Genomic DNA, 27,480 nt, shown 5'->3' with positions numbered 1-27,480 from the left:
AAGATCTCTTATATTCTTTTGTATTTTTGTGTTTTTTCTTCTTCTTTTCTTTCCACCTGTTCTCTTAATTCTTCCTTTTTTTTTTCTTTCTCTTTTGTACAATGAGTAAGAAAAAAAAAAAAAAGATATGTATCAAAGATACTATACATAGATATCATTCTTTGATGAGGTAGATTATGTTTAAGAAATCTCAAGAGCATTAATAGCCTTTAACAATTTTTGAACACATGTGTTAAATAAACGTTCAGTCTCTTGGATCAACGACGCGCATTCAGTCTTATTGTAGATTAACGAGTTAGCCTCGTTAAGTCTCGAGTCTTAATTATACATAAACGACACTCGCGGAATTTTAATCGTTATGAGCAAATGTCTTTTCTAAGGCATTCACGCAAAAAAAAAAGAAAAAGAGAAAACGAAAGCGTCGTTTATCATAATAATCTTACGAGAAGAACTTAAGCTAATTGTTCCCTGAGCAATCAATGAGATAATCGATGTGCTGAAAGTAAACATAATTAATTAATATGTAGATGCCAATCGTTAAAAGACTCGTTTAACAATGAGATCGTCAAAGATACGAGAGGAATATAATGTCGAGTCTTTTTGATAACGTTTTCGGCACTACATATTCATTTTTCCCTTATTACGACGTTATTTTTATAATATTCTTCTTCCTTTATTTTTTTTCTCGCTTATTTTCTTATTTTTTTTTCTCCTTTTAACACTTTCAAAAAACTGTTGGAGAATAACAGACGTAAGGCCACTAATAATATTAACTCGGCTTATCAACAAAGAAAATATTTCAACATTGTTTTTTTTTTTCTCGGAATTATTGTTGAATACTTTACGTTATGTAAGAACATGGTCTTCATATTTTGGAGTCTCGAAACTGATCAGGAGACGTCTGGTCAGGTTTGAAAGTGTTCATTTTAACTTACTTACTAACGTACTACTTTATCTTGTTCTTTTAAGGTTTTTTTTAGAGTATATCGGCCTCATGCGTGATGTATATATATATACATATATATATATACATCTGTGTGTATGTGTATATATAGTTACATATAGTATTATATGTAATAGCATCAGCATCGTCATATATTCTTAATTTCACGATAATCATCAGTTACGATTAGAATTATCGGAAATATCATCTTCCTCTTTGACGATCAACGATGGTGGCATTATTACTCGTATATCCGACTTACGATTTACCGAAAGGTCTTCAACCTGATCGTCGTTCCTTTGTTGAGGTTGTTCCTCTTTGATCAAATGATGTCCTGAAGTTGGACTAGATTGACCAGTTTCCATGTTGGATTCACGTTCGGTCGAGGTATCTCTGCTCTTAACATAATTCGTTTCCAAAATGGTGGATGAACTCTCGTATAGAGCGTTGCTGTTTTCATTTTCGCTTTCTGATAGAGTACTGCTGTTGATACCATAAATGCTGCCGTTTGCGTTTCCACCGATCCCATAGGGAAAACAAGCTCCTCCAGCACCGTTCGAACCACGCTTAAAAGGTCGAGAGGTCGTGATACCAAGTTTTTTTACCTTATCGTAAAGTGTACGCGATGGGACACCGTACTTTCGTGCTGCTTGCAATGCACTCATTCCCGATCTCACTGCCTCGATAGCTGACATGATGTCGTGCCGTGTATATTGTTTGTAACGTTTCCACTCGGGTTTCTGGGTTGTGATGTAACTAACCACACCTACAATTGGATTAGGTACGTCAGTACCTAAAGGAAATATCAATGCGACGAGATTTCTTTTAGGATTTTTAGCAAATACATATTTTTCTTCGAACATTTTTTCATTTTATCATTATCATTATTATTATTAAATTTTTTAATAATTTAATCACATTGTTTCATACCTGCGTTCGTATCGACATAGGGCTGAGGGGATGGTTGTTTGTCTTCTTCGTCTATCATGGAAACATCGGTGTAAGGACTATGAACTGGTTCGGAATTAGGAAGATCGCTGCTATCTCGTCTAGCATTTTCAGTTGACGATCCATTGGTATTAGTACGGAAGTTATTATCGTGACTATCTGGTGGCATAAGGGTCATGTTCTGTGAACTATCGGCATGTCCTTGACCCAAAACCGTTCGCAATATCGGCGTGTCTCGATTCATCATGACGTTTGACGTACAATATTTTTTTCGTTTTGGATTTATAGGCGATGACGTTTCGAAACCGTTGTCGTAAGAAGTACCCACGATAGAGGAATGTTGCGAATGTGACTGGGAGTTTGCCTGATGACTGGAAGTCGCATGTTGCGGAAGTGGAAGTCCTGACAATGCCCACATCGGCAAAGACATGCATCCTCTGTCGATCGGCACCGTAGATTTACCTGTTGATCAAAGATCTAAATTCTATCATCTCTATGCTATGCATTTATGCGTTAATGATAAAAAAAGATTAGTAAGTTCATGTATGTTTGGAAAAAGGATTCACAAGTATAGGCCATGGAATTTCAGTAAGATCTTCGTTGCAAATAGTACTACAAAATATTTTCAAATTCGAAAAATCGTATCAAATCAAATGATATGCAACACGTGTCCCGTATTATATATGGATTTTGTTTCTTTTTTTTTTTTTTTTTTTTCTTTGCTTTAAATCATAATTTCATCTCGAAATCCCTAAGCCGATAAACTCGTGACCTTTCCATCTTTAGTTTTCCGCTTACATTCGAAGACATCTCTCACCGTATGGATTATAAGAGCTTCCGGTTGAATGGGGTGGTGAAACATGGCCACTGCTATGCGCGATACTGTTGGTTGTACTAGTGCTGATCGCTGGTGGTGGTGACATCGACGTTTCGAGTTCTTCGTTTCGTTGTTCATGAGACGAACCATTTTCCTCAACAAGACCCTTCACTTTTAAGACTTCAGCAACTTTTAATAAACCGCCGAGTTGTTCCTGAGCGACATTTACCTCGCCACGGTACATGTACTCTAATATCGCCTTGATCTCGCAATATTTCACATCTTTGAGTACAACGATCGGATGTTTACATGGTAGATCGATAAAAAGTGTCTGGAAATACGATGAACAGGCTGCTAGGACCATTTTGTGGCACTTTACAGAGAGACCACCGTCCACAGCCAAGGTAACGTCGGTGAATGCCTCATTTTGCAGTAGTTCGTCGAAGACAGTAAGCAAGTTCGATCGGTGGTTGTTCCAACGGAGACAATACTGTTGCGACGCGTTCGCCATTCTAATTTTGGATGTGCACCGATCAAACGAGCGAGTCTTCTTCCTGGTCGAACACGATCTTTCTATTATCAAAATTCAAAATAATGATCCATACGTGGAAACTTGCGTTATGTCAAACTTAAGAGAGATTGTTAATAAATTTTATTAACTATATAAACACGCGTATATAAAAATATAAAAAGAAAGAAAGAGAGAGAGAGAGAGAGAGAGAGAGAGAGTGTGTGTGTCTAAACTAGAATTTAAACACAGTTCTCTAACAAAGCGTAGGTTTGAAAGATAAAAAAACCAGCGTTCCTTCGATCGCCCTTCCGTTTATCGATGATCCTGACGAATACGATAATAGCTATGGTCAGGCAGTTGCGTCACTCGCCAAAGCATTTTCGGTAGCTAAGCATGTATAATGAACGAGCGATAACTGTGTTGGCTTTGTTTGCACAATAAGACGAATAGACAAAGAAAGACTTTATTAGTTTTTTACCGTTCGAAATAAGAAACGGTAACATGACACCTACGTACTTTCTTCTTTTTTTCTTTCGGCAAGCAAACAAATCCTTGATCTTTTGTAAAATAAAAAAGTATTTGAATAAACCGCGCTTACGACGACGACACTATGCGACGACGAAGACGACGACGACAACGCAACGAACGAGTTGAGTCGAAGTAAAAATAGAATCGAAAATCGTACGACCTTTTGAATTCGCGCTGTTCGAATAATAAATATTATAATAACATATGTTCAAAGGGTAAAACTATCACTAATTAATACAACTGGGTAAATAAAATACTAATTCGATTAACACTTGAAAATTGTCACAAAAAATATTTCACTGTCACTTGAAATAAATGCCAATATATACATATATACATTTTTATATATACATACATTTTTTCCGGTTCTCTCCCTCTCTCTCTCCCTCCCTCCCTCCCTCTTATGTTACGTGTGCTTTCTACATGGTAAACATACACGCGCACACGCACACACACACATATATATACATACACGTAACATTCCTTCTTTACGTATAACAATACGTACCATCCAGCCAAACAAGATTTTTAAAGTAAAAGAAAAAAAATCTCTTTGTAAAGAGAACGACGACGACGACGACGACGACGACGACGACGACGACGACGACGACGACGACGACGAACGAAAGATCGTATATATGTACGTACGTATATATGTATGTATGTGTGTGTGTGTATGTATGTGTATTTTGGTACACGACGGACGACGACACACGACCACGACGACAACACGACCGACGACGACGACGACGACGACGACGACGACGACGACGACGACGACGCGACGCGTTCGTAGCGTCGGTAAATTTCACGTTGCGACAATCGCCTTCATCCTAAATTTTTCCCGGTTTGGATCGAGAGCGCGAATATAAGTAACCACGTTGATATGCCACATTTAGAGAGACTGAACCCACGATGAAGAGCTAACACAGCTCCGGCTTTCGTAGGATGCGTTCTGGGGGATGGAAAGCAATCTAGCTTTCTCTCTTTCTTTCTACCACTATATATCTCCTATCTCTTTTACTCTCTTTCATATGGGCAGGGCTAGTCCGTGTCCCTTCCTTCTTTCGCTCTATCTCTATCTATCTCTATCTCTCTCGCACTCTCGTCCTTTCCCCTCCCCCTCTTCCCCTCCCCCCCACTACTTGGCCAATACACCGACCCTCTACCTCGCCCTAGCCGACTCGTTCGTCTGACGACACGTAGTACTACTACACTATTCTACTACACTATTACTATACTACTACACTACTACTATCACTACATTACTACTATTACTACCACTACTATTGCTATTACTACTACTAGTCAGAAAAACGAGCATGCGCACGAGCACGTACACACGCAAACAAACTGTCCATGTGTATCCATCGTAACAGTCTCTTCGTGTCGTTGCGTCGTAAGAGTCGCCGCGCTGCTGGTATGCATTTTTTTCCACGAGCGTTTCTTCCCAGTTCGGCCACCCTTCGTGCCACACCTCCCTCCCCCTCCCTTTTCCTCGGTTTCCCTCTCTCTCTCTCTCTCTTTTTTTTCTCTGTCTATCTTAACTGCAACGTTCTCGACGATGACGTGTAACATACGCAATGCGAGAGTCACCCCCTCATAGTCCCCACTACCACCCCCTAACAGCGCGACTTATGAACGTAGATAGAAATAGAGATAGATAGATGGATTGGGAGATAGGGTGCTGGTAACTAGGTGTGGGGGTATGTACATATATGTGTGTATATATATATATATATATATATATATATATATATGTGTGTGAAGAGAAGAGGGAGATACTTTATGGTATCAAATTTTAGACGAAATTAATGACGATAGGGTAAATTAAAAATAAAGTTAATGAAGTAATGGAAAGATAAGAATCATTACAAATGTATTAATTCCTCTCTCTTCCTTTTTTGATACTAGATCAATCAAATTTTGTATAAATAATAAATATAAGTTATAAACGATAAATGATTTGAAATTCGATATGATATTAGTAACAATAGTAGAAATATTATTGTAAATAGATACTCGTGAATATTTTTATAAAGTAATTATAATATATGATACAAAAGAGAGAAAGAACCAAAGAAAAGAAAGAGAGAGAGAGAGAGAGAGAGAGAAAGAAAATAGAAAAAGAAAGAGAGAGACTTCATCGAAGAGGGAGATTTCCTTGAATCTAAATGTAAAATGAAAGAAATAGACAAATGATGCACCGGGCTATCTAGAAGAACAACAAGGAATAAACGAATACGAGAACGAACTGGCTATGAGCCCCGTTAGTTTGCTAGCTGCTAGACTTCTTTTTCCCCTTCTTAATGTGCCTCCTATCCTTCTTTCCCTCCTTCTCCTCCTCATCCATATCCTCCTTTTCCTCCTACTCCTCCATCACCTCCTTCTTCTCCTTCTTTTCCTCCTTCACCTCCTCCATCTCCTCCACCTCCTCCTTCTTCTCCTTTGCCACTACCACGTCACTTTTTTCGCCTTCTTCTTTCTCTTTCTTCTTTCCCTCTTCCCTACTTCTTCCCGCTTTCTCTCTCTCTCTCTGTCTCTCTGTCTCTCTCATGTATCAGGCCCTTTCTCCTTTCTTCCTCCTCCCGGTTATAGGGTTGCTAGTGACCGTTTCGTGGCAACATTGGCGTAACTGTATGGAATAAAAGCTTTTGGATTTGGAACCCCCTTATATCTTTTTTGATTTCATTCTTGGATCTAGATTAAAGTTCATGGATAAAGTCTATGTATATACTTTTTTCTTTTCTCTTTTCTTTTGGAAACTTCTGAAAAATTGTGATCATCGATGGTACGTCGTGTAAGAGTTTATACTCGTTATTATCCTTTCATATAAATTTATTGCGGCTATTAGCAAATGATATAGGATACAGTGATATAAATATATTCGGTTCGTACGATAAATAAAAAAGAGAAAGAGAAAAAGAAAAGAAAAGTAGTACAAGATAATCTTTTATGAATTAACATTATTAATTTCTCGTAAAATTCTCTTGATAAATCTAAGTTCGGTGTGTTAAAAAGAAAAAAAAAGAAGAAAAGAAGAAAGAGACTCGATATGTTACGCCATTGAATAGAAGCTTGGCACGGCGCAGCAAAGTACCACACCATCACTACTACTACTATTACTATTACTACTACTATTAAACTACCCACAGTTTCTACGATCAGCCAATCCCGCGACTCTAAAAGCATATTATATCCTAGGGGTATGGCAACGTGCGTGCTCATCCATCGTTTGACATGTGTGCGTATACGCAATCATCGTGCTTCGCATATCTATATTTATATATATATGTGTGTGTGTGTGTATATATATATATATATACACATATGTGTTTTCACGTGAATACATATATACGTGCATTCGTAGAGAGACGGATGGCAAGCGTATTGTAGACTTACACCTACGTCATTTTTCCTATGCACGGTGTGTATAATAGTCACGATGGTATAACATGTGGGAAGGCCATGGCGTTATGGCTGGAAAAGGAAGAGAGTGAAAAAAAAACTTAGCCAATATATACATTCCCTGGTTTTTCCCCTTTCCGAAACTATATATAAATATAGTATGTATGAAAGAAATTAAGCAAAAAATATGATTATATATAAAAACATTGTAATAATCGTAGCATACTTACAAAAAGAAAAAAGAAAAGAGAGAGGGAGGATTATATCAAAAAATTCCTTCAACTTTTTATTATATAATCTAAATTGTTATTTTTTAATGCGTTCAAGTTCGTGAGATGTGTGCCTCTTTCACTCTTTCTCTCTATCTCTCTCTATCTTTTGATTTCTTTTTTTTCTTTAGCAAGTTATATCAACGAAGGCATTCGCTATGGGTTCTTAGAGTGCATCATGGCTCTCCTAACACGATTTCTAGCTATGCCTAGCTCGTCGGCTCCCGTAGTCCTGATGGGACTATCCACGTTCGTATGCGTATCTCGTACGTGCGTCCTTTGCCATCCGGAGCTGGGTCTTCTTGTCGCTCTCGAGTATCGTGAGAAAACAGTGTTCCTTTGGGATAGGCTCATGATGTATATATATATTTGTTTCTCATGGTATATATATATATATATATATAAATTATTAATATATAATTTTTTCTTTCCTTTCTTTTATTTATCTATATTTGTCCTTTCTTATCTATGTTGTTTTATTTGGTTTCGTTCTATCCTGTTTTCGTTTAAAAATCTCGTAAATATGTTATTTTTCATGCGGTAGAAAGAGAATAGTCGATACGATTCTAAACGCTTTGTTTGATTAGTTTCGCACTTAAAAGTTTCCCAAGATTTCGTGTGTCTTCCTTATCTTGCATAGTTCTGGAAATCGTAAAAGGAACGATGATAAAGTAATATAAATATCATCCGTACGGGAAATTGTTTAGCCATTGCTGCTGTTTCACACACTTGTTTAAATATTTCTGTTTCTTTAAAACATAGCATTTTCTTCTTCACGACTATCTCTCTCTTTCTTTTCGATATTAATCAAGGATTAATATCGAAAATTATAATTTATTATCTGAGTAATCTAACACTTTCTATCTGAGTAATATTACTTTTTCTTTTATATTGATGTAATTATTATTTGTTAATGATAGTCTGTAAAGTCGAAAATCTTTCTTTCATTTACAATGATGAAAAACGTGGAGAAGTTTTACATGATAAGGTCAACGACTACTTTTCTAACGTTCGCTATCTATCGCAAGCAAGCAATGACAGAGGGTGGGGGTATTGAATGTTTGTTTAAAGGGGGCATCGATAACGTGTTTTTCACGATTGCATATATATATGTATGTGTGTGCGTGTGCGTGTGTATATATATATATACACATATATCTCTTTTTACAGAAAGAAAATCATGTCAATTCGAAGAATTTTATAAATGTCTATATACTTATCCATAATCATATATATTGCTTTTCTTTCTAAAGTAACTTCCGTAGATCCTATAATTACTTTAAAAGGAATTCTTTAGATTCTAAGATTACTGCAATAAATCTTTCTATTCCAAAAGAAAAAAAAAAAACATTTAGCACAGGAAACGTAATCATGGGATTATATATAAACATTAAAAGAGCTTCGTCATCTAACGATTCTAATCTTTTCTTTTACGGCATAAATCGAAAGTAAACTTTCACTATGGATTCTATGAGTAATATTCCCCAATCGATTTGCGATTTTCAGATAATTACTTGTGATAACTAAGCAAGCATGGCACAATCGTTAGTTCGACCTTTGAAATGCCTACGTTGCCAAACTTTAGACATTAGAAAAGATGAATGTATTTGTCATCTATTCACAAAAAAGAAAAAAGATTATATACATATATATATATATGTACATGTATTTATATTTTCAATTATATAAATACATTGATTAGTCATCTTTCTAAACGTAAATTTAAGATTTATGATAGAATAAAATAATCATGCAATAGCAAATAAATTGTTGACAATTCTTTAATTTTAACTTCTACATTGGTATACATATATATCCTCGAAAAAAAAAAAAAGAAAAAAGAAAAATGTTTAGGAAAAGTTCGTTGCAGTTTTATTAGGTTGTAAAAGCAGGAAGGGAAGACAAAAAATGCTTCGCAGGAAACAGGTTCCTCTCGAGTCTGGAGACTTGGGACCACGTGTATCGTAAGTTTTGGCTTTTGGGGTTCCTTCGAAAACCGCCGTAGGCAACGTAAACTTTTGGTAGAAGCGAAAGGTGCGTCTCCCTCTAGGATATGCATACTTGTATATCTATATATACGTACATACATATATACATATATATATACACACACACATATATATATACATAGCAGTACCTGCGTAGGATCTATGCCACATAAGAGGGAAAATCGTGGTGCCTTTTGTGATTTCACAAGGACATTGACCGTACCGAGACCCGATCGATGATCATCTACCTGCTGATATATTGTTGCTCGAACAATAGGAAAAGATCTTTAGCTCGGTGGATACCGTCCCTTGTCTGGTCTATGTCTATTGCCAAGTGTAATTATTATGTATGCACACTTTAAAGCTTTTTAAAGCTCGAAAAGGTCCAATGATGTCTTGGGATATTTCTCTATCTGTATTTCGTTGTTGTTCGGTTCCATTAATTTGTTGTGCAACTTATTCGTACGTGGTAGTTATATTCACGCACGTACACACACACACGCACACATCTGTACACCTGCTTCACGTTATATAATAGAACGGATAGAAATAATTTGTATCTTTATTTATGTATTTGAAATTTATAGCTTGAATATGCTAAAAAATAGAATTAATTAACATTTTCGTAAAGATCTTTAACGAGATAGAAATACGTTTGTATCATTAATTCGACCATGATTTTTTCTTTTTTATCTTTTCTTTCTTTCTTTTTTTTTTTTTTATTTTATTTTATATTATTTTATTTTCTGTTTATCTTTTTCTTTTTTCTGTTCTTTTTTTTTTCCATTTTCTGAACTACGAAGACGACGAAGGGTCGTGGTGTTGCTCGAAGAGAGAGGAAGAGGGAGGGGAAAGAGAGAGAAAAAGAAACAGAAAGAAAGAGAGAGAGAAAGAGAGAGAAAAGGAACTGCTTCCTAAGTCGCAATAAAAAATAAGCGATGCGTAGCCTACTTATAAGGCATTGGTTTATCTGCATTAGACGACTGTTAGTGGGTCGGCAACCCGCAAACCGGTCCTGATCACGTGGAATGCCAGTCCATGACGCGATGTTGCCACATGTATGCATGATTTTCTAAAACTGCATCACACGAACGAAAAGAGACAGAAACAGACAGAGACAGACAAAAAGAAAGAGAGAGAAAGAGAGAGAGAGAGGGAGAGCCTCGTTCCCCGGCTTTATCATGTGGATATGCATGCCATGCATGCGACACTACACATACGATCGTCATTTTCTTTTTTTCTTTCATCGCAGCCATGTTTTTTTCTTGAAGAAAACGAATATATAAATACATACATATATATTTCCTCTTCCGATGGTTTCCGATAATCGTTTACAAATAAAGAGAAAAAAGAAAAGAAAAATGATTCCAATTTGTAATTTCCAATTCAGAAATTAATTCCTATTCTTCGTTACGTTTATCATCAATGTTAAAATATTTTGCGTTCGATGAAAAAGGTAAAGAAAGAAAGAGATAAAAAAATGAGGTTACTTTTGCCAATCGCACGATCGTTTAGGAAGAGGAAGAGAATATTAAAAATAGAAAAAAAGAGGAAAAAAAAGGGGGAATAAAAAAGAAAGAAAAAAATGAAAATATTTTCTTTTTCAAGATATATATCAAAGATTTCAGTGAACTTCTCTTATCGCTTCCGTAGGAGCAGAGCACGCATGGTATAAAAATATGGAGGTTATAGTTTTGTACTTCGCAGACCCCGTGCTCTTCGACACAACTTTGGTGGTCGATGCACCGGGCCCGAGTGTTCTCGTTCAACGACTTTTTCGGCCAACGAACCGTCGTCTCTCTCCGTCACTCCCTCGCCTCTTATACCCGGCCTGCCGAACGCATCCAATTAGAATTCTCCCGTTATTCGATAACTGCGATATGTATGTTGAGCTTATAGCTTATCCTAAACGATAAATTTTCTTTCTCTTTCGTTCTTTCTTTTTTTTTGTATTCTTCTCGATTAAAAACTAAAAAAAGTATAACAACAACAACAACAACAATAATAATAATAATTAAAAAAAAAAAAAAAACAAGAAGAAGAAATAAGAAATTCCTCAGCAAACTAATTGCATACCTACGAAATGAATGATGCATACAACGAAATAGATTTTATAGGTTAGGTTTCGTCATATTCTAATGCTATTATTAATCACGAAAGGAGAAAGAGGTTCTCGAACGTGTCATTGAACTTTATATCTTTCGTTTTCTTTTTTCTTTCATGAAACGATTGTTTAAGTAGGTGCGAAATTTAGAAAGAATAAGAATGAGAAGGGAAAAAAGAATGATAATAAGAGGAAGAGGTTAAATGAAAGAGGTACGGTAAAGGCCGAGTAAGAATAACAGGTGCCATGCAGGAAACGCTTGAGGCATTGTCGATTCCAAGGACACGCTATTATAAAAACCCCTTTGCGTTCATCGAAGGGAACATAAAACGGGGCTAAGGGCTAAGGGACAGAGGGAGGACGACCTTGAAGAGTAGGGCTATCCAACGTTGCCTAGAACAGCGCACGCATAGACGGCTAAATTGTGCACCGTCGAGGCCGGAGTCCGGGCCTCGAGGTCGTGTTCAAATCTTTCCGAGGGTTTTTTTTTCTCTCTCTCTTTCTCTTTCTTTCCCTAGTCACATATACGCGCGTGTGTATATACATATATACACATGTATATGTCGAACGTGTATTCTCACATAGAAAATTGTGTGGGTAACGACCTAGCTCGACTCGATCTACACAAACTTCTAGTCCTTCTGCAGTTAGGGGATCGTCTAATGTTTCTCATATATTCCTTAAATCTGTTCTTCTAAATACATTTTCTTAGTAAATTGCTAAAGAAGTTTTCACTCCTTCCAACATTTCTTTTTTCTCAGAACGACGAGTTTTCTTTTTTCTTTGTTCCCTTTTTTTTTTGTAATCGTTTTTCTTTTCTGTTTATTTATTTATTTAGTTTTCCTTTTTTTCTTAGGAAAATTTCGTTCCCGTTTGCGTATATGATAATTTTCGACGAACGACTTACAAACGGTACTATTTCCATGTCCTATTTTCTGAAAAAATTGTTCTGCTAGAAATATAACTTTCTCTCTATTTGCTTACTTTCTAATTGCTAACTAAATTGCTTTCCCTTTTCTAAGGTCTCATTTCCTTTTCGTGTGCTAAACTATGGTATAAGTAAGAAATATTCTTAATGAGTTTATTTCCTTCGATATACCGTTACAGGTGATATAGTTAATAATACTCAATGCTCTTATGGGTATTCTCATACGAGAGCACTCAAACGTAGACGCTTTGGGCGTGGCAAGATGTGGATTGACCTTAGTTAAGGTTTAGGGTTTTTGATAACGGATAATACAATGTAAGAATTCGAGAGAACATAATTTTATACAGTTTTTACATTCCTACCATACACGACAACGTAATCACTCTTTTACGGAGTATTAAATAATTATATCGAAAGTTCTTACACAAGATGTTTACTACACACGTGCTATTATAAATACAGCTTATGTTTATTCGATTTATACATTATTCGAATACGTATCGAAGAAATTATTTCAATCGAAAATTATTCTATTCGGATATATATGTATATAAAAACAAATTAGGTACGTTTCTCAAGATTAAAGATCATTTATCTTTGTTGCAGCGACGATGGGATGCGGTTGATTTATATTTGAGAAAATAGTGAATATTTTGAGCCTCTTTGTTCGTATAAATGCTTTCGTTCGTTCGTTCCTTTCTTGAATTCGCTACTGCTTTATAAGGAAGTTTGTATTTCTGATCCCGAAAAATATGTTATTATCATCATTAACAAATCTTATATATTATTATTATTATTATTTTTTATAACAAAGAAGATATAGAAACTAACTTTTGTACATATAGTTTTCTATTGCTTTTGCCACCTGAATTATATATACTGTATTTATGCTATATGGTTGTAATTTGTAGTATAAAATGAGAATACTGTGCAATCTGTTTACAAAAGATCTAGAATTTATAAGTTATAACGGATCCGTTTGTATTGTCTTATTTTCAACCGAAATGTCTTTACTCAAAGAACCAAATTTGTTAGCAATATTAAGGACTTCCCGTAAACCGTCGTTCTCTTTCTTCAAGCAATGAAATGCTTCCATTTCTTTGCATTCTTTTTCTTCGTCTAAAGATGCTGCTGTTTTCATTACAGCTGCCATTTCGTTAATTTTTTCTGCTTGCCTTGTAATTATCTACATTGAGAATATATATGTATTCTTGTTGCAAAAAAAATATGGAAAATATGAAAACAATTGCATTTTCTTCTACTTACGTTAGCATATTTTGTATTATGCAAAGATGAAGAATCTGTTTTACTCAGACGCATCAGAGAAGCTATTTGTTGCCTATATTTGGACATTATTAATTCAAGCGCATTTTGATGATCTTCTAAAGCATTTCTTAACTCTTTATTTTCAGCATGAATTTCAAGTAAATGTCTATTTTCACGTTGGATGCCGGTAATAAGCTGCACGTGTGGTGTTTGTTTTGCTTCTGTGTTTAAAATGTCAACCGCTTCTTGATACTGCAAGTATAAAAGCAAGCGATAAAAACGTCGCATTACATTATTAATTTATAAAAATGCATGATAATTACTAAAACAGTCATTACCTGTTTCATATTATCAATCTGACTATGTACAGATTCCATGTCGCTTATTAAATTATCCGCAGCATTTTCATGATCTGATATTCTTATTACTAATTTCTTAGCATCCAATATGATTTGCTGAACTGTTAATGACATCTGAAAGGGATCAACATTTCATTTAACTTGCACTTGTATTACAATTTCTTAGAAATATTTTATAAAAGTTCTATTGAATATAATTAATAACCTAAAGTGAAAGCATGAGAAATTATGATCAATTGTATATTTGAATAGAGTATGGTATATAATAGACTAAATGGTTCTATGCACTGTAAGTAATACAAAATTAAAACCTGCTGAATGTTTATGAAAAACTAATGTTTACATTTAAAAGAATTTTTCACCTTAATATTATTTTTTTTTTTAACTTGCAGTCGTTTGTTGACACAATTTTAAGATCGACGGTGAAGCGTGTGAAATTAATTCTACAATGACATATGTTCTACAGATCCAATATGTTTTGATATTTAACTTCCGTATTAAATATTAAACCTATTCGAACGTATGTTTCTCACACTCACTTTAGGTTGATGCATACGTGCGACACGTATCCCTCTACATATATTATGCACATTTATTGAAACAGTTATACATTGCGATTTTACAATTTTAATCGATATTCTTTATCGAACCCATATGTCTATTGATCTAAACTAATGTAAAATATTTCTATTAGGTTTACTGATCACATTTGAAAAGTAATATATTTATGACTTTATTTTCAATTTCATTATGTTCACGTTAGAAAATTATCACTAGATAAAAAAGAAATCTACAATACCATATTTATTATCAACGATCAGTTTTACTTGGTTCTAGTAGGAAGTTTCTATGTTATCGACAATCGGTAAAATAGTCAATTTTTTATTATCAACCTCTCGTGATAGAATCGTCTGTTTCCTTTGATATTCACTATCGGTAATATCACTCCCATAAAAATCAATTTTTATTTATCATACACATTTAACATTTATTTATTAATTTTAATAATCCTTCACATAGCGGATCGAAGAAAATCTTTTTGGCGATTCATGAATTTGCTCGATATCAATTTCTCTATTTCTTTGATTTATCATTTATTAATACGGTAGAATTTAAAATATTCTATAAAAGTACTTGTCGTATTCGTTAGATATTTAATTTTATAAATACACTTCAATTATATTCGATGTTTTTATCTACTTATATTTACATTAGTCAAACGTAGAAAAGCATTCATCATTTGCTCCAAAAAAAGAAACAGAGAGAGAGAGAGAGAGAGAGAGAGAGAAAGCGAGAGAGGGTGAAAGCTTTTGAAGCTTTTTCAAAAGCGAGCTACTCGTTAGAGACGTGAGCAACCGAATGTGGTCGGAGTGTCGTCGTAAAGAAGGATTTGCAATTAAGGTGCCGTACAGGTTTTCAAGCTACTCGAGTCTCTCTTTTTCACTCTTCTCTCTCTCTCTTTCTTTTTTCTTTTCTTTCTTCTCGGTACTAGTTGGTCTTCAGTGGTTTCGCGCTACGACGGGATAACGAAAGAAGAAGAGCTTGCTAAAAAGCTTTAGCTAAGCAGGGCAAACCGTCGTAGATTAGCGGCGACGCGTTCCAATCATACGCGGCTTGTTTCGCGAAAGCTGCTTAGACTTAACGTTAGACCATGTTGTTAGCAACTAAGATGACTCTCATGGGATTTTATAAACTTTTTCAATGGGATTGTAACAACGTAATATTCCAAAACTTTACGCTGGTTCATCCTTATTGATCATTGAATTAAGGAATACAAAAAAAAAAAAAAAAAAAAAAGAAAGAGAAAAAAGAAGCAATAAAAAAAAGGATAATTGAAAAATATTTGTAAAAACAAATTTTATTCTACGAAAGAACGATGATATTTTCGATATAACGAGTATAAAATAAAAGATAAATTTATAGAAATAATAATTCTATTAATATAAGGCAGTAATTCGGTGTCCATTTTTTTTTTCTTTCTTTCTTTTTTTCTTTCATCCTCCTTCGATTAAAAACCATCAATAATTACATCTAGAAACGTCGTCGTTTAATCATATTAACACACTGGCCTATTTTCTGTTTCTCTGAGACTGAAAGTGATTAACCGTTTAAAGTCGAAACTGTCCAGCCTCGAAAGAGTCTTATAAAGCACTGTCGTTAATTAAAGGAGGATGGAAAGAGGAAGTGGATGGAACGGTGGGTGGTGAGGGGTTGGCGAGAGAAGGGGGAGATAAAACGAGACAACTCGCAGCTATTCGCGATGTTACACCACTTGATCCTAGACATTGAACGTTTCTAGCTTACTAAGGCCGTACAGGTCGTAGCTTTGTCGAGGACAAGGAACGCTTGCCGAAGCAATTAATTTACCATTTCGGATGGAATTTCGTATGTAAAGTGGTGGTCGGGAGCTTCGGGAGTTCCTTCAGAATCCTTGATAATAATTATGTTCCTCTTCCTCTTGTACATTGTTATATATGCATGCATGTTCCTTTCTATATATCTGTGTGTGTATGTGTGTATATATATATATATATATATATATATATATATATATAGAGAGAGAGAGAGAGAGAGAGAGAGAGTATGTGGCATTTCGCCAAAGAAGAAACACGTATCGTAGAAAAATTTCAAAGAAGGCGAAGCCAAGTTGGATTTGGTAAAAGGAAATGAAACTGCGTGGCGACGCGGATGAAAATAAATGGCCGAGTAGAAGTTTTTTCGAAGTCTTTTATTTAATTCTTTTCTTGGTTTTTTTCTCGTCGTTAAGAACAAACAGATAGGTATTAAATATTAGAAAGTAAGGTTCTCTTATATTGAATATATGAGAGGGCAAGTACTTTGTTCTTCGTTGCGTTGTTATTAATGAAATTTTTAAGATGGTATCGAATAATTCTGCAACTTTTTGTTTTATCTTCTTCTTTACAATGACATTAATTCACAGATTTTTCGATGGATATCTAATTAAAAAAAAAAAAAAAAAAAAAAAAAAAAGAAAGAAAAGAAAAAGAAAAAGAAAAGTAGAATGTCTAATGGTCTAGTAAAAAATTTACGTAAATGAAGATATAAGAAAAGAAAAGTGTAAGGAAAATGATAAAGAAAAGTCGAATATTTCGAACGAGAGAAAGAATGCTTTCGTCGACGCAATGTTTTCTCGTCGAGGCTGCTGTAGAAAGGATGTAATTCTCAATGTCGGCATTGACGATAAGTGGAAACGTTTGTTGGTCCTCAGTGCTGAGACGTTGGTGCAAAACATATATGCGATTTCTCTCGGCTGACCAGGACCTCCATGCGATCGACTCGACGGATTTCAAGGCTCTACGTATTTTCTCGTGTTCTTTCACAATCCTACGAACAAAAGAATCCAATTCTATATCAATAGAATTTTTATCATAATATATTAAAAACAATATAATATATTAATAACAATCCATTGTTTATGTCATATCATTTCTAATGAATTTTCTATTAATCCGATAAGCGATTATAGTGGCTATATTTTTCTATCTATATTAAGTCTCTTCTCAAAAATGGATTATTATTATTACTATTATTGTTATAACTAATATTATTGTCGTTGTTGTTGTCGCAGCTAATCTTATTGTTGACGTCGTATATTCCCGTCTTTAGAAAAGTTTTCAAGATCTGATACAATAAAACAAGTTTATCTATCTATCTATACCTATCTGTCCTTATCTCTCTCTCTTTCTCTCCCCCACCTTTCCTTCTCTCTGTTTCTCTCCCTCTCTCTTTCTCTCTCTCCTATACTACTCGCTATTATCGATCGATCCTGTATACAGGAGTACACGCGAAAGTTAGAAAGCCGTTTTGCCGCATCCATCCATTGGCTCTCGGCGGCTCTCTCTCGGTGTTGCACTTTCTCGGTTACATCCATTATCAGAGCGGTTAGTAGCTCATTTCGCTTATTACATCACGCGTATACTTGTCCGAACGTAGTAGTACCGTGACTTCCCTACGAATTTCTCTTCTCTACGAGTTTCATTCTATTCTATTCTGTTCTGTTCTGTTCTGTTCTCTTCTATTCTGTTCTATTCTATATCGTAACGGACTCACTCGAAAAAATTTCAACGCTACCGAACTCTCCTATTCTTCCCTCTTAAGAGAAAATTTTTCTACATTTTTCCGTTTCCTCTTAAGGGATTCTATTTCGCGAATGGTCCTTCTCGTCCATCCTGAGAGGCGTCTCATTGAACGGCATTTCTTATCCGATATCCTTCCACTCTTCTTCGATAGACGAGCGAAAACGAAAATACGTGTTTTCGAGAAGAAGAGAATATTTGTTTGTGTGTATATCCTCGCGTATGTGGATGTGTGCGCGTACGTGCGTGTGGGTGTAGATGTGGGTGTGTCTGTGTGACGATGAAAATTCGAGTTGTTTTTTTTTTGTCTACCCTCAAAAGAGATTTTTTTGAAAAACTTTTCTCGTTGCGGCAACACCAGCTTTATGAGCAACCAAGAGAGAGAGAGAGAGAGAGAGAGAGAGAGAGAGAGAGAGAGAGAGAGAGAGAAAGAGAGAGAGAGAGAGAGAGAATGAGAGTGAAATAGGTAGTTCTTTTCCATCGAGAAACGAGTTCCCTTCTTCCGCTTCGATATTTCTTTTTCCTTGCTTCCCATTTCGTACGTACTAGTCGGCATTGTTATAGGTATAGTTATTCGTAAATTTTCAAAATATTTTTTATACGCCAATGCCTAATTTTCAATACTCATGAATAATTTTGTATTATTATTTCTTTTTCTTAGTAATCTTATCTATCCAATATCTTATATCGAACAATCCGTGTTAACGAAATTGTGATTATTTTTGTTTTGCTTTTTTATTACTTAATTATATGTAAACATTGTATTTTTATTAAGAAAAAGAGGGAGAGAGAGAGAGAGAGAGAGAGAGAGATGTTTGGTAAATTTTTCTGTCGATTGAAAATCCACCTTAATCATCTTAAGATACTTGCGTTTGTTGGAAAATTTTACCCTCGAGAATAATGTCAAGGATATTGGATCGTTCAGAGAAGATTGTTCGTGGCTCTGCTTTAATCGCGAAATCGTGGAAATAACGAAATTTTCAACTTTGACCTTTTCGAAAATGTCAGAGAATATTCAAAGTACCATAATAGATATACATTTACGGTCTACGTTTCGGAATAACTATTTTTAATTTGCAGAATAATTGATAAATTGCATGTAATTAAATATTTTTTCCTACGAAAGAAAGTAGTTGTCCTTGAAAGAATTATTAAGTGAATGTAATCGAATGCAATTCTTTTCGTTCAATTCTAAACGGTTACAAATTAATGAAGCATGATCGAAGAACGAATTGTTTGAAATATATATTTGCGAAAGATTTACGAATATCATCGAAAACAAGAATAATTTTACTATCGATTATACGTACGTTTTATAAACGATTGATTTAACATGATACCAGATAGAAAAATCCATTGTAATCATATCTGAGAAACGTCCAATGGTTTCAATCTAATGATTTCGAAAATGTTATTTCATTTGAATAATTTCAAAGATTTAACTCGAAATATGTTGTACCATTATCGATAATAAAGTCAATTAAAAGTTTTTACTTTCGTCGTATTATTTCGATATGAAAACTACTTTATTACGAAGAAGTATTTAATTACATGGACTCGATCGTATTTGAAAAGTAAAAAATAATTATTCCGCAACATCCTGTATAATTGATATATTCTGACAGTATCATTAATTAAATCAATTCAAATTTGATCGATTCCAATAGGGCACTCTGTATGTTAACATGTATATTGTATACGATAAGAAGAAAACAACGTTTAAATTCTATCTTTTCTCTCTCTCTCTCTCTCTTTTTTTTTTTTAGTTTTTTTTTCTTTAATACATAAAACGCATGCTGCTGTGTTACTTACGTATATACGATGGATCAAAATTAAAAACAAAATTTTACATGAAATCTTGTTATTGATATTAATAAAATTAGATCGATTAAAAGTGATATACTATATATCCTGATATTAAAAAAGATGAAGGGAGGAAGAGCATTTAAATACTTTTTTTTTATTTTCTCTCTCTCTCTCTCTCTCTCTCTCTCTCCTTCTCATTTTAGTGGTACATCAAACGCTCGAACAGGTGCATATCAAAAGCTTTCTCCACGAGTGAGCTTCAAAGGAGTCCGAAGGCTGGCGAACGATATAGTTAAAAACATCGCGATTACGTTACACACATATATACTTTCGTACCTTTGCTTTCCGTTACATAGTCCGACAATCGTGTCGCACAAAATCGATGGTAACCATTCAAGAAAAAGTACTACTGTCCAATGTAGCCATGCGATAGTTGTTATTCCACGAATTCCAAACGTTGGGTATGGGAACTTTTTAGTAGCCCGTTGACCTTTCTCAATAAGGTCACCCCATGTGCAACCGATCGTCGCAGTATTGTACACAACAGCACCGACGTCTTTTGGTCTAGAAAAAAAAAAAAAATTACATAAAAAGATTCATTACAAGTAACTAGATATTTACCAATATAGATATCTAAGAATTAATTTTAATGGAATATTTAATAATCATCGGCTGTGAAAATCTGATTAACAAATTATTAAGATGATATTGCATTAATGTTATTATTATTATTATTATTATTATTATTATTATTATCATTATTAGATTAGATCAGATGAATAGATTGTTATGAAAAATATTTATTATCACGATTATTTATCCCTCTTCGAAGCTATTTTCGTGAAATTTCGTGCGAATAATCGAAACTCGTTGATTAAATTGATCGAAGAAAAAAAATCACGATAGTAGCTACACGTATCGACTTTTTTGTCTCTATCCCTTTTTCAATTTTTTTTTTATTTTGCTTTTTTTTTTGTGCGCTTTTCTTTCTTTTTCTTTTTTTTTTTTTAACATTCCTCTCTATCTTTTTTTCTTCTTTTAAATTCGTAAAAACGTTCGACAAAAAGCTGACGCGTTAAATGGCTTTTCGCAGGATAGAAATAGCAAAGTTCTCTTCTCCCTCTCTCTTTCTATTTTGGGTGAGGGATGATATCGGTTACTCGGGAATTTTTCGTTCGTGCGATTAGTTTCCGTTCCTTCGTCGTCGTCTAGTAACGTTAGTCTCATACGGCTTTAAAAGGAAATACCTAAGTACATATAGGGTTCTAGAGATATCTCTTTTAGAGGTCGAATGCAATCAGCTTATGCGAGGTTCAGTCGCTCGGAAATACTTTAGAGAGAGAGAGAGAGAGAGAGATGGTATGTACAAGACCTACAGGTTGAAATTGCTAGCAAACGTAAGGTTTTTAGTCCTGAGAGCCAGTAAAACTCTGGCTCAGCCTTCGTCTCTACTTCGTTTCTTTTCGATTGCTGCCGTCGTCCTCGCTCGTTCGTTCGTTCGTTCGTTCGTTCTTTCGTTCGTTCGTTCGTTCGTTCGTTTCTACGACGACTTAAATAAAAGCTTAAAGGGTAGTAGGTTCATGTCGTTTCAACGGAATTCCATGTTTGTTCGATTTTCGATAAATTACGTTGAAAAACGCTCCTACTGTTAGCCATTTCTACAGTCTATCTCTCGACAAATATACATACATACATATATGTACATGTATATATGTATGTATGTATGTATGTATGTATGTATGTATGGATATGTATGTGTAAGTGTACGTGTAAAATCGTTAATGCGATAGTGGTGGTTAGCTCGGCGAGAAGCATTTAATTAATATCTGGAAAATGATGATTTAAATAACGCCGCAATTCGCTCCCTTCGATGCCTTTACTCGGGTTTAACTCGAGGGGAACATCATTTCGCGAAATTAAACGTTTATAATCGGAAACGTATATAAAGGATTCCTTTCGATTATTTCCGATCCGAATATTTTTTTTTTTTCCCCTAAATACGATTTCTTTTTTCTTTTTTCTTCTTTTTATTCGTTCCTTTTTTTCTTTTTATATCAACGAATTCTTATTTAGAATAATAATGTTAAATATTCAGGAAGAGGAAAAGAAAAAAACAACCGTAATTATCGTAATCGTAAAACAACACATGCATTGAAATTATATGACATTTATTAACTTTATTGTAATTTTATTAATTTTTATAGAAAAATTTAAAGAAAGAAAAGAAGAAACAAAAAATCTGAGGCGGCTTTTCAACACGTGATATTTGAATAAATTAACTCTCAATTGCATGCATGTGTATAAATATATATATATATATATATATATATATATATATATATATATATCTTGTGAATTTAATAATACAAAAGATGTTACATTCTGGACATTTTTTATTTCATTCACAAGTTATATGTATTATATAATATTATACACTTTATGATTCTACAGTTACTAGTGTAATATAATTTTTTTTGGGATGGGAAAAAATTAAATAGAAGGAAATAAAAAACTCATACATAGAAAGAATTCGTTTAACACGAGCATAAATGAATCATCCTAATGTTTCATCCTCTCTCTCTTTTTTCTTTCATGTATGTATAAATAATACACGCGCGCACGCACATGCAAATAATTTACAAGTCTCTTGCCAAAATTTCTTTCATTCACAAAAAAGAAAAGAAAAAAGAAAAAAGAAAAAAGAAATCAAAGATATAGATAAAAACAGACAATTTAATATTTATTACCGTTGAGCTCTTTCCCAAGCAGCTGCAATCAGCGTGTTGCTGGCGATATCGATGGGTGTTAATTCAGCAGATTTTTGAGCATCACCTAGGATGTATCCAGCACCAACCATAAGTGCGGTTGTTCCTTTGACTTCTTCGACGTGACCTTGCATTGGTTCTTGAAGTGGTGGCCCAAGAAGGGCTACGCGTATCAGTGCGAGTGGTATATTTGGTATATGTTCGTTTTGTAAACATTCGTTGATCCGTCCTTTGTGCCTAAAGATGGTCGATGCAGCTGCTAATGTCTCTAATTTTGGCAATTCTTCCGAAAATTGAAATACCGCGTCGTGCGGACCAGTAGCATGAAAAACTATGCTAACCTTCTTCTTCATTCTTTCCCTCTCTTCGCTAGTTATCCCAAGATCGTCATAAATCAAATTACCTTCGTAAACTGTTACCCTTGAAATAGCATCAGGATCCTCTTCTCGTAGTCTCTCGTATCTGTTTCATGTAGATAAAAATATCTTTTATGTATTTACATATGCATTTATATATGTTATTCGTTATTATATTAAAGTTTACTTCATTGTGTTATTAGTAGAGCGATAATTTTTCTTTTTTTTTTTTTTTTCTGGAAACAAATTTTAAGTATTTCAGTTAACTCTAATTTCAAGCACATTATCGTCCGGTTTCTTTTTTTTAATTTCGAAATAATCATAATTATGACGTACGCACTTTGACATTTTTGTGTTTCTTATGAAATAAGATCGAATGGATAAAACATACTAATATAAATTTTCGTCGAATCAAAATCGAAATCTCTTTATGCATCATTTATGACTGTGAGATGTATTATTACGTTAAATTAAGTATAGTAAATGCATTTGGAAATTTTTTTATATTAAATAAAATTGCAGAAGTATAGAGGTATATTTATGACATTTTATAAGATATGTGAGAAATTAAACGAATGGAAGTAGAAAAATGAAAAAAGGAAAACAAAAAAAGAAAAAGTAAATAAATAAATAAAGTAAAAGGGCACTGAGGAATACGTGGAAAAGGACGAAATTCAGGCGAGAAAGCAGTTCATAATTATCTCAAAGTGCGAGAACGTGAACGTGTTAATGAAAATAAATCTGAGATTAGTGAGACCGAGAGAAAGAGAGGGAAAGAGAGAGAGAGAGAGAGAGGGGATGGGTGAGAGAGGGAGGGAGGGAGGGAGGGAGGGAGGGAGAGAGAGAAAGAGAGAGAACGCTTCCGGGTGTGTTTAGTAGAGCAGTGAGTCTCGCTTCACGTGTTTCACGATTCCACCTGGCTCGTTACGATGAACGATCACGTACGTATATACATATACATATATATATATACATATACACATATACGTATTCGCAATATAGCAATCTAATTTATATATATATGTATGGGTGCGTGTGTGTTTGTAGGGGGTGTATAGATATTCGTGCCTGTTTCGATCTCAAGTAGCATCAAATATACTCCTACCCCTTTCCATTAATTCTTCCAACACATTTGTGAACGTCTAAAGGTTTTCTTTTTTTTTTTTTTTGTTACGAAATGATGGTTGTTTATCACTGATGTCATTCGAACGATAATGGTAATGACGATTCAACTATCGGACGATTAGTATGCGAGATAACTTGTCAGGTTGTTTATAGTTTCCGTACTAACGATAAGTATACAATAATTTATTTCTTTTATATATATATATATATATATATATATATATATATTTGTACTCGAGCGAAAATCATTTAATCATTTGTAATTGAAAAAAAAAGAAGAAAAAGGAGAGAAAGAGAAAAGAGAAAGGAAAGAATTTATACCATGTAAAATTCGTAGTTGGTATATAAATTAAATTTAAAAGACATTAATCTCCTGATATGGTGGAAAGGAAAAAAGAATTTTAATTATGGCAAATAAATTTGATATATGTAGTTATAATGTAAAATTTGTAATATAACTTAAATCCAACAAACACATTAATCTTTCGGATATGATTTTATGGCAACGAGAAGAAAAAAGATCGAAAACAAAAGAATTTTAATTATGATCAAAAGAATGATACAGCTGTAATGCAAAATTTTACAGTACAACTTAAATTTAGGAAACATTAATCTTCGGATGTATGAAGAATAAATGAAGAATTAATTAATAACTTTGTGTGGCGAGGAAACAAATTAAAGAAAAAAAAAAAAAAAAAAAATTCAATTCGGATAAAAAAAAAATATATATGTGTATATATAATGTAAACAACTTGTAACATAAATTTACAATTTAATTTAATAAATTTCGGAAACATTAATCCTCGATTCTGAACGGACAATTAATTTTATGGCGAAAGAAATGAAACGAAAAAAAAAAAGAAATAAATAAATAAATAAATAAAAAAGAAAATAAAAGAATACACATTGGCATACATATTGCATAGTGCATATGTGTGCAAAGTCACAATTTTATCGCGTTGAGATCGTTTATGAGTAAATGGATAAATGAATTGGAAGTTTCCTTTTTTTGTTTTTTTTCTCTTTTTCTTTTTTTTCTCCTTTCATCGTTCAGCGAACTAAACGAACGATCAGCTTCTCGCGTTAGGGACGTTTATCTCTCTCCTTTTTTCCCTAGCACGTTCAATGACGTGACTCTGGAAACAGTGTAAAGGAAGTAAGGGGCAAATGGGGATGGAAAGAGGCAGGGGGTAGAAGGGTGATGTGAGCGGGGTCAAGAGGACGGAGCGAGGAAAAAGAAAATAAATAAAGGAAAAAAAAAACCAAGTGAGAAAAAAAAATTGGTCAACGTATCGAGAGAATTTCCTTCTTTTCTATTGCGATAGAGATAGATCGTTTGCACGTTTCGTGAAACATCGGAGATCGATTTTCCCTGTCAAAAATTATGAAAAATGGCGCGAGTTTCTTTCTCCCTGGTGTGGAAAATAAACGAGGACGAAAATTAAATCCTTTTTCTTTTTTTATGTTTTAGAATATGGATAAGAGGGTGGTGATGAAGAAGAAGGAGGAGGAGGAGAAGAAGGAGGAGGTAGCTGACGATGAACTGCAAAGGGAAAAGGGTTGAGAAAGAGAAGAGAGGGGTAGCAGAGATGAAAGAAGACTGGACGTAGCACAGTACAGACAAATATTTACACGTTTATTTCCATATTCGATATCGAGAAACGAATCGATTGATGTGTGAGAAAGAAAGAGAGAGAATACATGTGGCTCTCGACGAATGAAAAAAAGAATGAAGCCATAACGTATGAAGATGCGAAAGAACGGGAAAACAATGGAACTTCAACGTCGACCGTTCGTTGCATTGTTTTCGTTATCATCGTCCGTACGTACGTGCAAATAAACGATCAATATTGAAAGGACTTATTTTCTTACGACCGGAATTATGCTTATCGCGAACGTCAGTACGTGTTCATATGTATATATGATGTGTATATGTGTATATAAGATATATACGTTGATGCATATGCGTGAACGTATATATATATATTTTATATATATATATATGTGTGCGTGCGCGCGCGCGTGTGTGTGTGTGTATGACGAACAATGAAAAAGATATATTATTGTATTACTCAAAAGAAATTGAATGAAACTAGAATTTGTTAAGTATCGTGTCCTTAATTTTCTTTTATGATTTTTTAGAACATTCGTCGTTTTCTTCGCTTGTCTTTTTCTTTTTCTTTCTTGTTTGTTTTTAACACGCTAATTTTATCGCGCATGAATGAAAATAAAAAAAAAAAAAAATTCTTTATAAAGAGGCACCGATACGTAGTATAATCTACGTAAATAATGTATTTTTTATTTTTATTTAAATATTTGTACACAATATCATTTTCTTTTTTTTACGGATTAGCACATCTTTCTTTTTCTCTCTCTCTCTCTCTCTTTCTTTTTTTTAAGAGAATCTTATTCTTAGAATTTCCCTTCGAAACTTCGCGCGATGGGTTTTTGACGAAAAGAATCCGTTTTAAAGTACCCAGGTGATCCGAAGATCTTCTTAACTCGATCATCCTTGGTAAGATTATTTCGCGTTCTCACAATAAGATTAACTTTGACGTCTGGAAAGGTACGAAGTATTTTCTCGAGAAGATTTTGGCCCAATTCACTGGTCACCCCGGTTAACAGTATTTCACGATTTGCGTACCACTCGCGAAGAGACATGTTCGTTGACTGAGAGGACTTGCGAGTATAGTAACTGACTTTCGAATTCTCTAACACATATGCTTATGTGTGATTTTATCTACAATCGTAGTCGTTAGAAAGTTTTTTCCAGACTAAAACGTGATACTCTACATATCTTGAAGGAAAGAGAGAGAGAGAGAGGAGGGGGGGGGGAGAGAAACAATTAATAGAATTAAAATAGAAAGAAAGAGAGAAAGAGAAAGAAATTTATTAAAGAGGTCATGCATAGTATTGTAATTTTCCACTATGCTATTAATCAATTTTCTGTTCATTGTATTCTAATTTCTAATCCCTAAATACAGAGAAGAAATGTCTTTAGTGTTAGACATTATTTTTATTGACATTTTATTATCATACTATTATGCATCTTTCTTTAATTTTCCACTTGAGCATTAACAAATTTTCTATTTGTAATCTATTTTTGTACCTGTTATCTAATTTTTTTTCTTTTGTTATATTCTTTTTTTTTTTTTTATAGATTCATATCTCTTTAGTATACTTTCTTGTTAGTGTTACTTATTATCTTTATTAATGTTTTATTTCTTTCAATTGTTCCAGATAAAAGGACGTAATCTTTTCT

At 34.0% G+C, this 27,480-nt stretch overlaps 3 protein-coding genes across 9 annotated transcripts; all 3 read right to left on the bottom strand.

Moving 5' to 3' along the window:
• Positions 1-778: 778 nt before the first annotated feature.
• On the bottom strand, positions 779-5,215 carry LOC122631762 (protein tramtrack, beta isoform-like). 5 transcript variants are annotated; one of them, XM_043817837.1, is made up of 5 exons: positions 4,348-4,555; positions 4,256-4,315; positions 2,709-3,281; positions 1,874-2,353; positions 779-1,736 (listed from the first exon to the last, which is right to left on the bottom strand). In XM_043817837.1, the coding sequence occupies exons 3-5, from the start codon at positions 3,217-3,219 to the stop codon at positions 1,120-1,122; spliced, it is 1,608 nt and encodes a 535-aa protein (XP_043673772.1). In that variant the 5' UTR covers positions 3,220-3,281; positions 4,256-4,315; positions 4,348-4,555; the 3' UTR covers positions 779-1,119. The 5 variants fall into 5 exon arrangements, with proteins under 5 accessions (XP_043673772.1, XP_043673768.1, XP_043673771.1 ...); XM_043817833.1 differs by lacking the exons at positions 4,256-4,315; positions 4,348-4,555 and adding an exon at positions 5,088-5,215; XM_043817836.1 differs by lacking the exon at positions 4,348-4,555 and having other exon boundaries at positions 779-1,709; positions 4,256-4,333.
• A 7,551-nt stretch (positions 5,216-12,766) lies between these two features.
• On the bottom strand, positions 12,767-14,788 carry LOC122631764 (FGFR1 oncogene partner 2 homolog). 3 transcript variants are annotated; one of them, XR_006327762.1, is made up of 5 exons: positions 14,609-14,788; positions 14,049-14,183; positions 13,711-13,962; positions 13,276-13,630; positions 12,767-13,181 (listed from the first exon to the last, which is right to left on the bottom strand). XR_006327762.1 is itself a non-coding variant. In XM_043817838.1 (4 exons), the coding sequence occupies exons 1-4, from the start codon at positions 14,621-14,623 to the stop codon at positions 13,409-13,411; spliced, it is 624 nt and encodes a 207-aa protein (XP_043673773.1). In that variant the 5' UTR covers positions 14,624-14,788; the 3' UTR covers positions 12,767-13,408. The 3 variants fall into 3 exon arrangements, 2 of the variants coding, with proteins under 2 accessions (XP_043673773.1, XP_043673775.1); XM_043817838.1 differs by having other exon boundaries at positions 12,767-13,630; XM_043817840.1 differs by lacking the exon at positions 14,609-14,788 and adding an exon at positions 14,432-14,602 and having other exon boundaries at positions 12,767-13,630.
• A 2,126-nt stretch (positions 14,789-16,914) lies between these two features.
• LOC122631798 (putative fatty acyl-CoA reductase CG5065) lies at positions 16,915-26,879 on the bottom strand. The gene is made up of 4 exons (XM_043817900.1): positions 26,695-26,879; positions 22,720-23,199; positions 20,309-20,536; positions 16,915-17,414 (listed from the first exon to the last, which is right to left on the bottom strand). Exons 1-4 carry the CDS (start codon positions 26,877-26,879, stop codon positions 17,096-17,098), a joined length of 1,212 nt encoding a protein of 403 aa, XP_043673835.1. The 3' UTR covers positions 16,915-17,095.
• Positions 26,880-27,480: the final 601 nt, after the last annotated feature.

This window comes from Vespula pensylvanica, chromosome 9 (genome assembly GCF_014466175.1).
Source record: "Vespula pensylvanica isolate Volc-1 chromosome 9, ASM1446617v1, whole genome shotgun sequence".
Classification (NCBI taxonomy): Eukaryota; Metazoa; Arthropoda; class Insecta; order Hymenoptera; family Vespidae; genus Vespula; species Vespula pensylvanica.
This window is presented reverse-complemented; position numbering and strand designations above follow the sequence as displayed.

Excerpts from the sequence above, each read along its gene's own strand:
- LOC122631762 (XM_043817833.1), bottom strand. The coding sequence starts at position 3,219 with ATGGCGAACGCGTCGCAACAGTATTGTCTCCGTTGGAACAACCACCGA. Across the intron at positions 2,354-2,708 it reads AAGCTCTTATAATCCATACG|GTAAATCTACGGTGCCGATC; the intron begins GTGAGAGATGTC and ends TTTGATCAACAG. Across the intron at positions 1,737-1,873 it reads CTATGTCGATACGAACGCAG|GTACTGACGTACCTAATCCA; the intron begins GTATGAAACAAT and ends TATTTCCTTTAG.
- LOC122631764 (XM_043817838.1), bottom strand. Across the intron at positions 13,963-14,048 it reads AGATTGATAATATGAAACAG|TATCAAGAAGCGGTTGACAT; the intron begins GTAATGACTGTT and ends TTATACTTGCAG. Across the intron at positions 13,631-13,710 it reads ATAATACAAAATATGCTAAC|ATAATTACAAGGCAAGCAGA; the intron begins GTAAGTAGAAGA and ends TTCTCAATGTAG.
- LOC122631798 (XM_043817900.1), bottom strand. The coding sequence starts at position 26,879 with ATGTCTCTTCGCGAGTGGTACGCAAATCGTGAAATACTGTTAACCGGG. Across the intron at positions 20,537-22,719 it reads GCTTGGGAAAGAGCTCAACG|ACCAAAAGACGTCGGTGCTG; the intron begins GTAATAAATATT and ends TTTTTTTTCTAG. Across the intron at positions 17,415-20,308 it reads CTATGTAACGGAAAGCAAAG|GATTGTGAAAGAACACGAGA; the intron begins GTACGAAAGTAT and ends TTTTGTTCGTAG.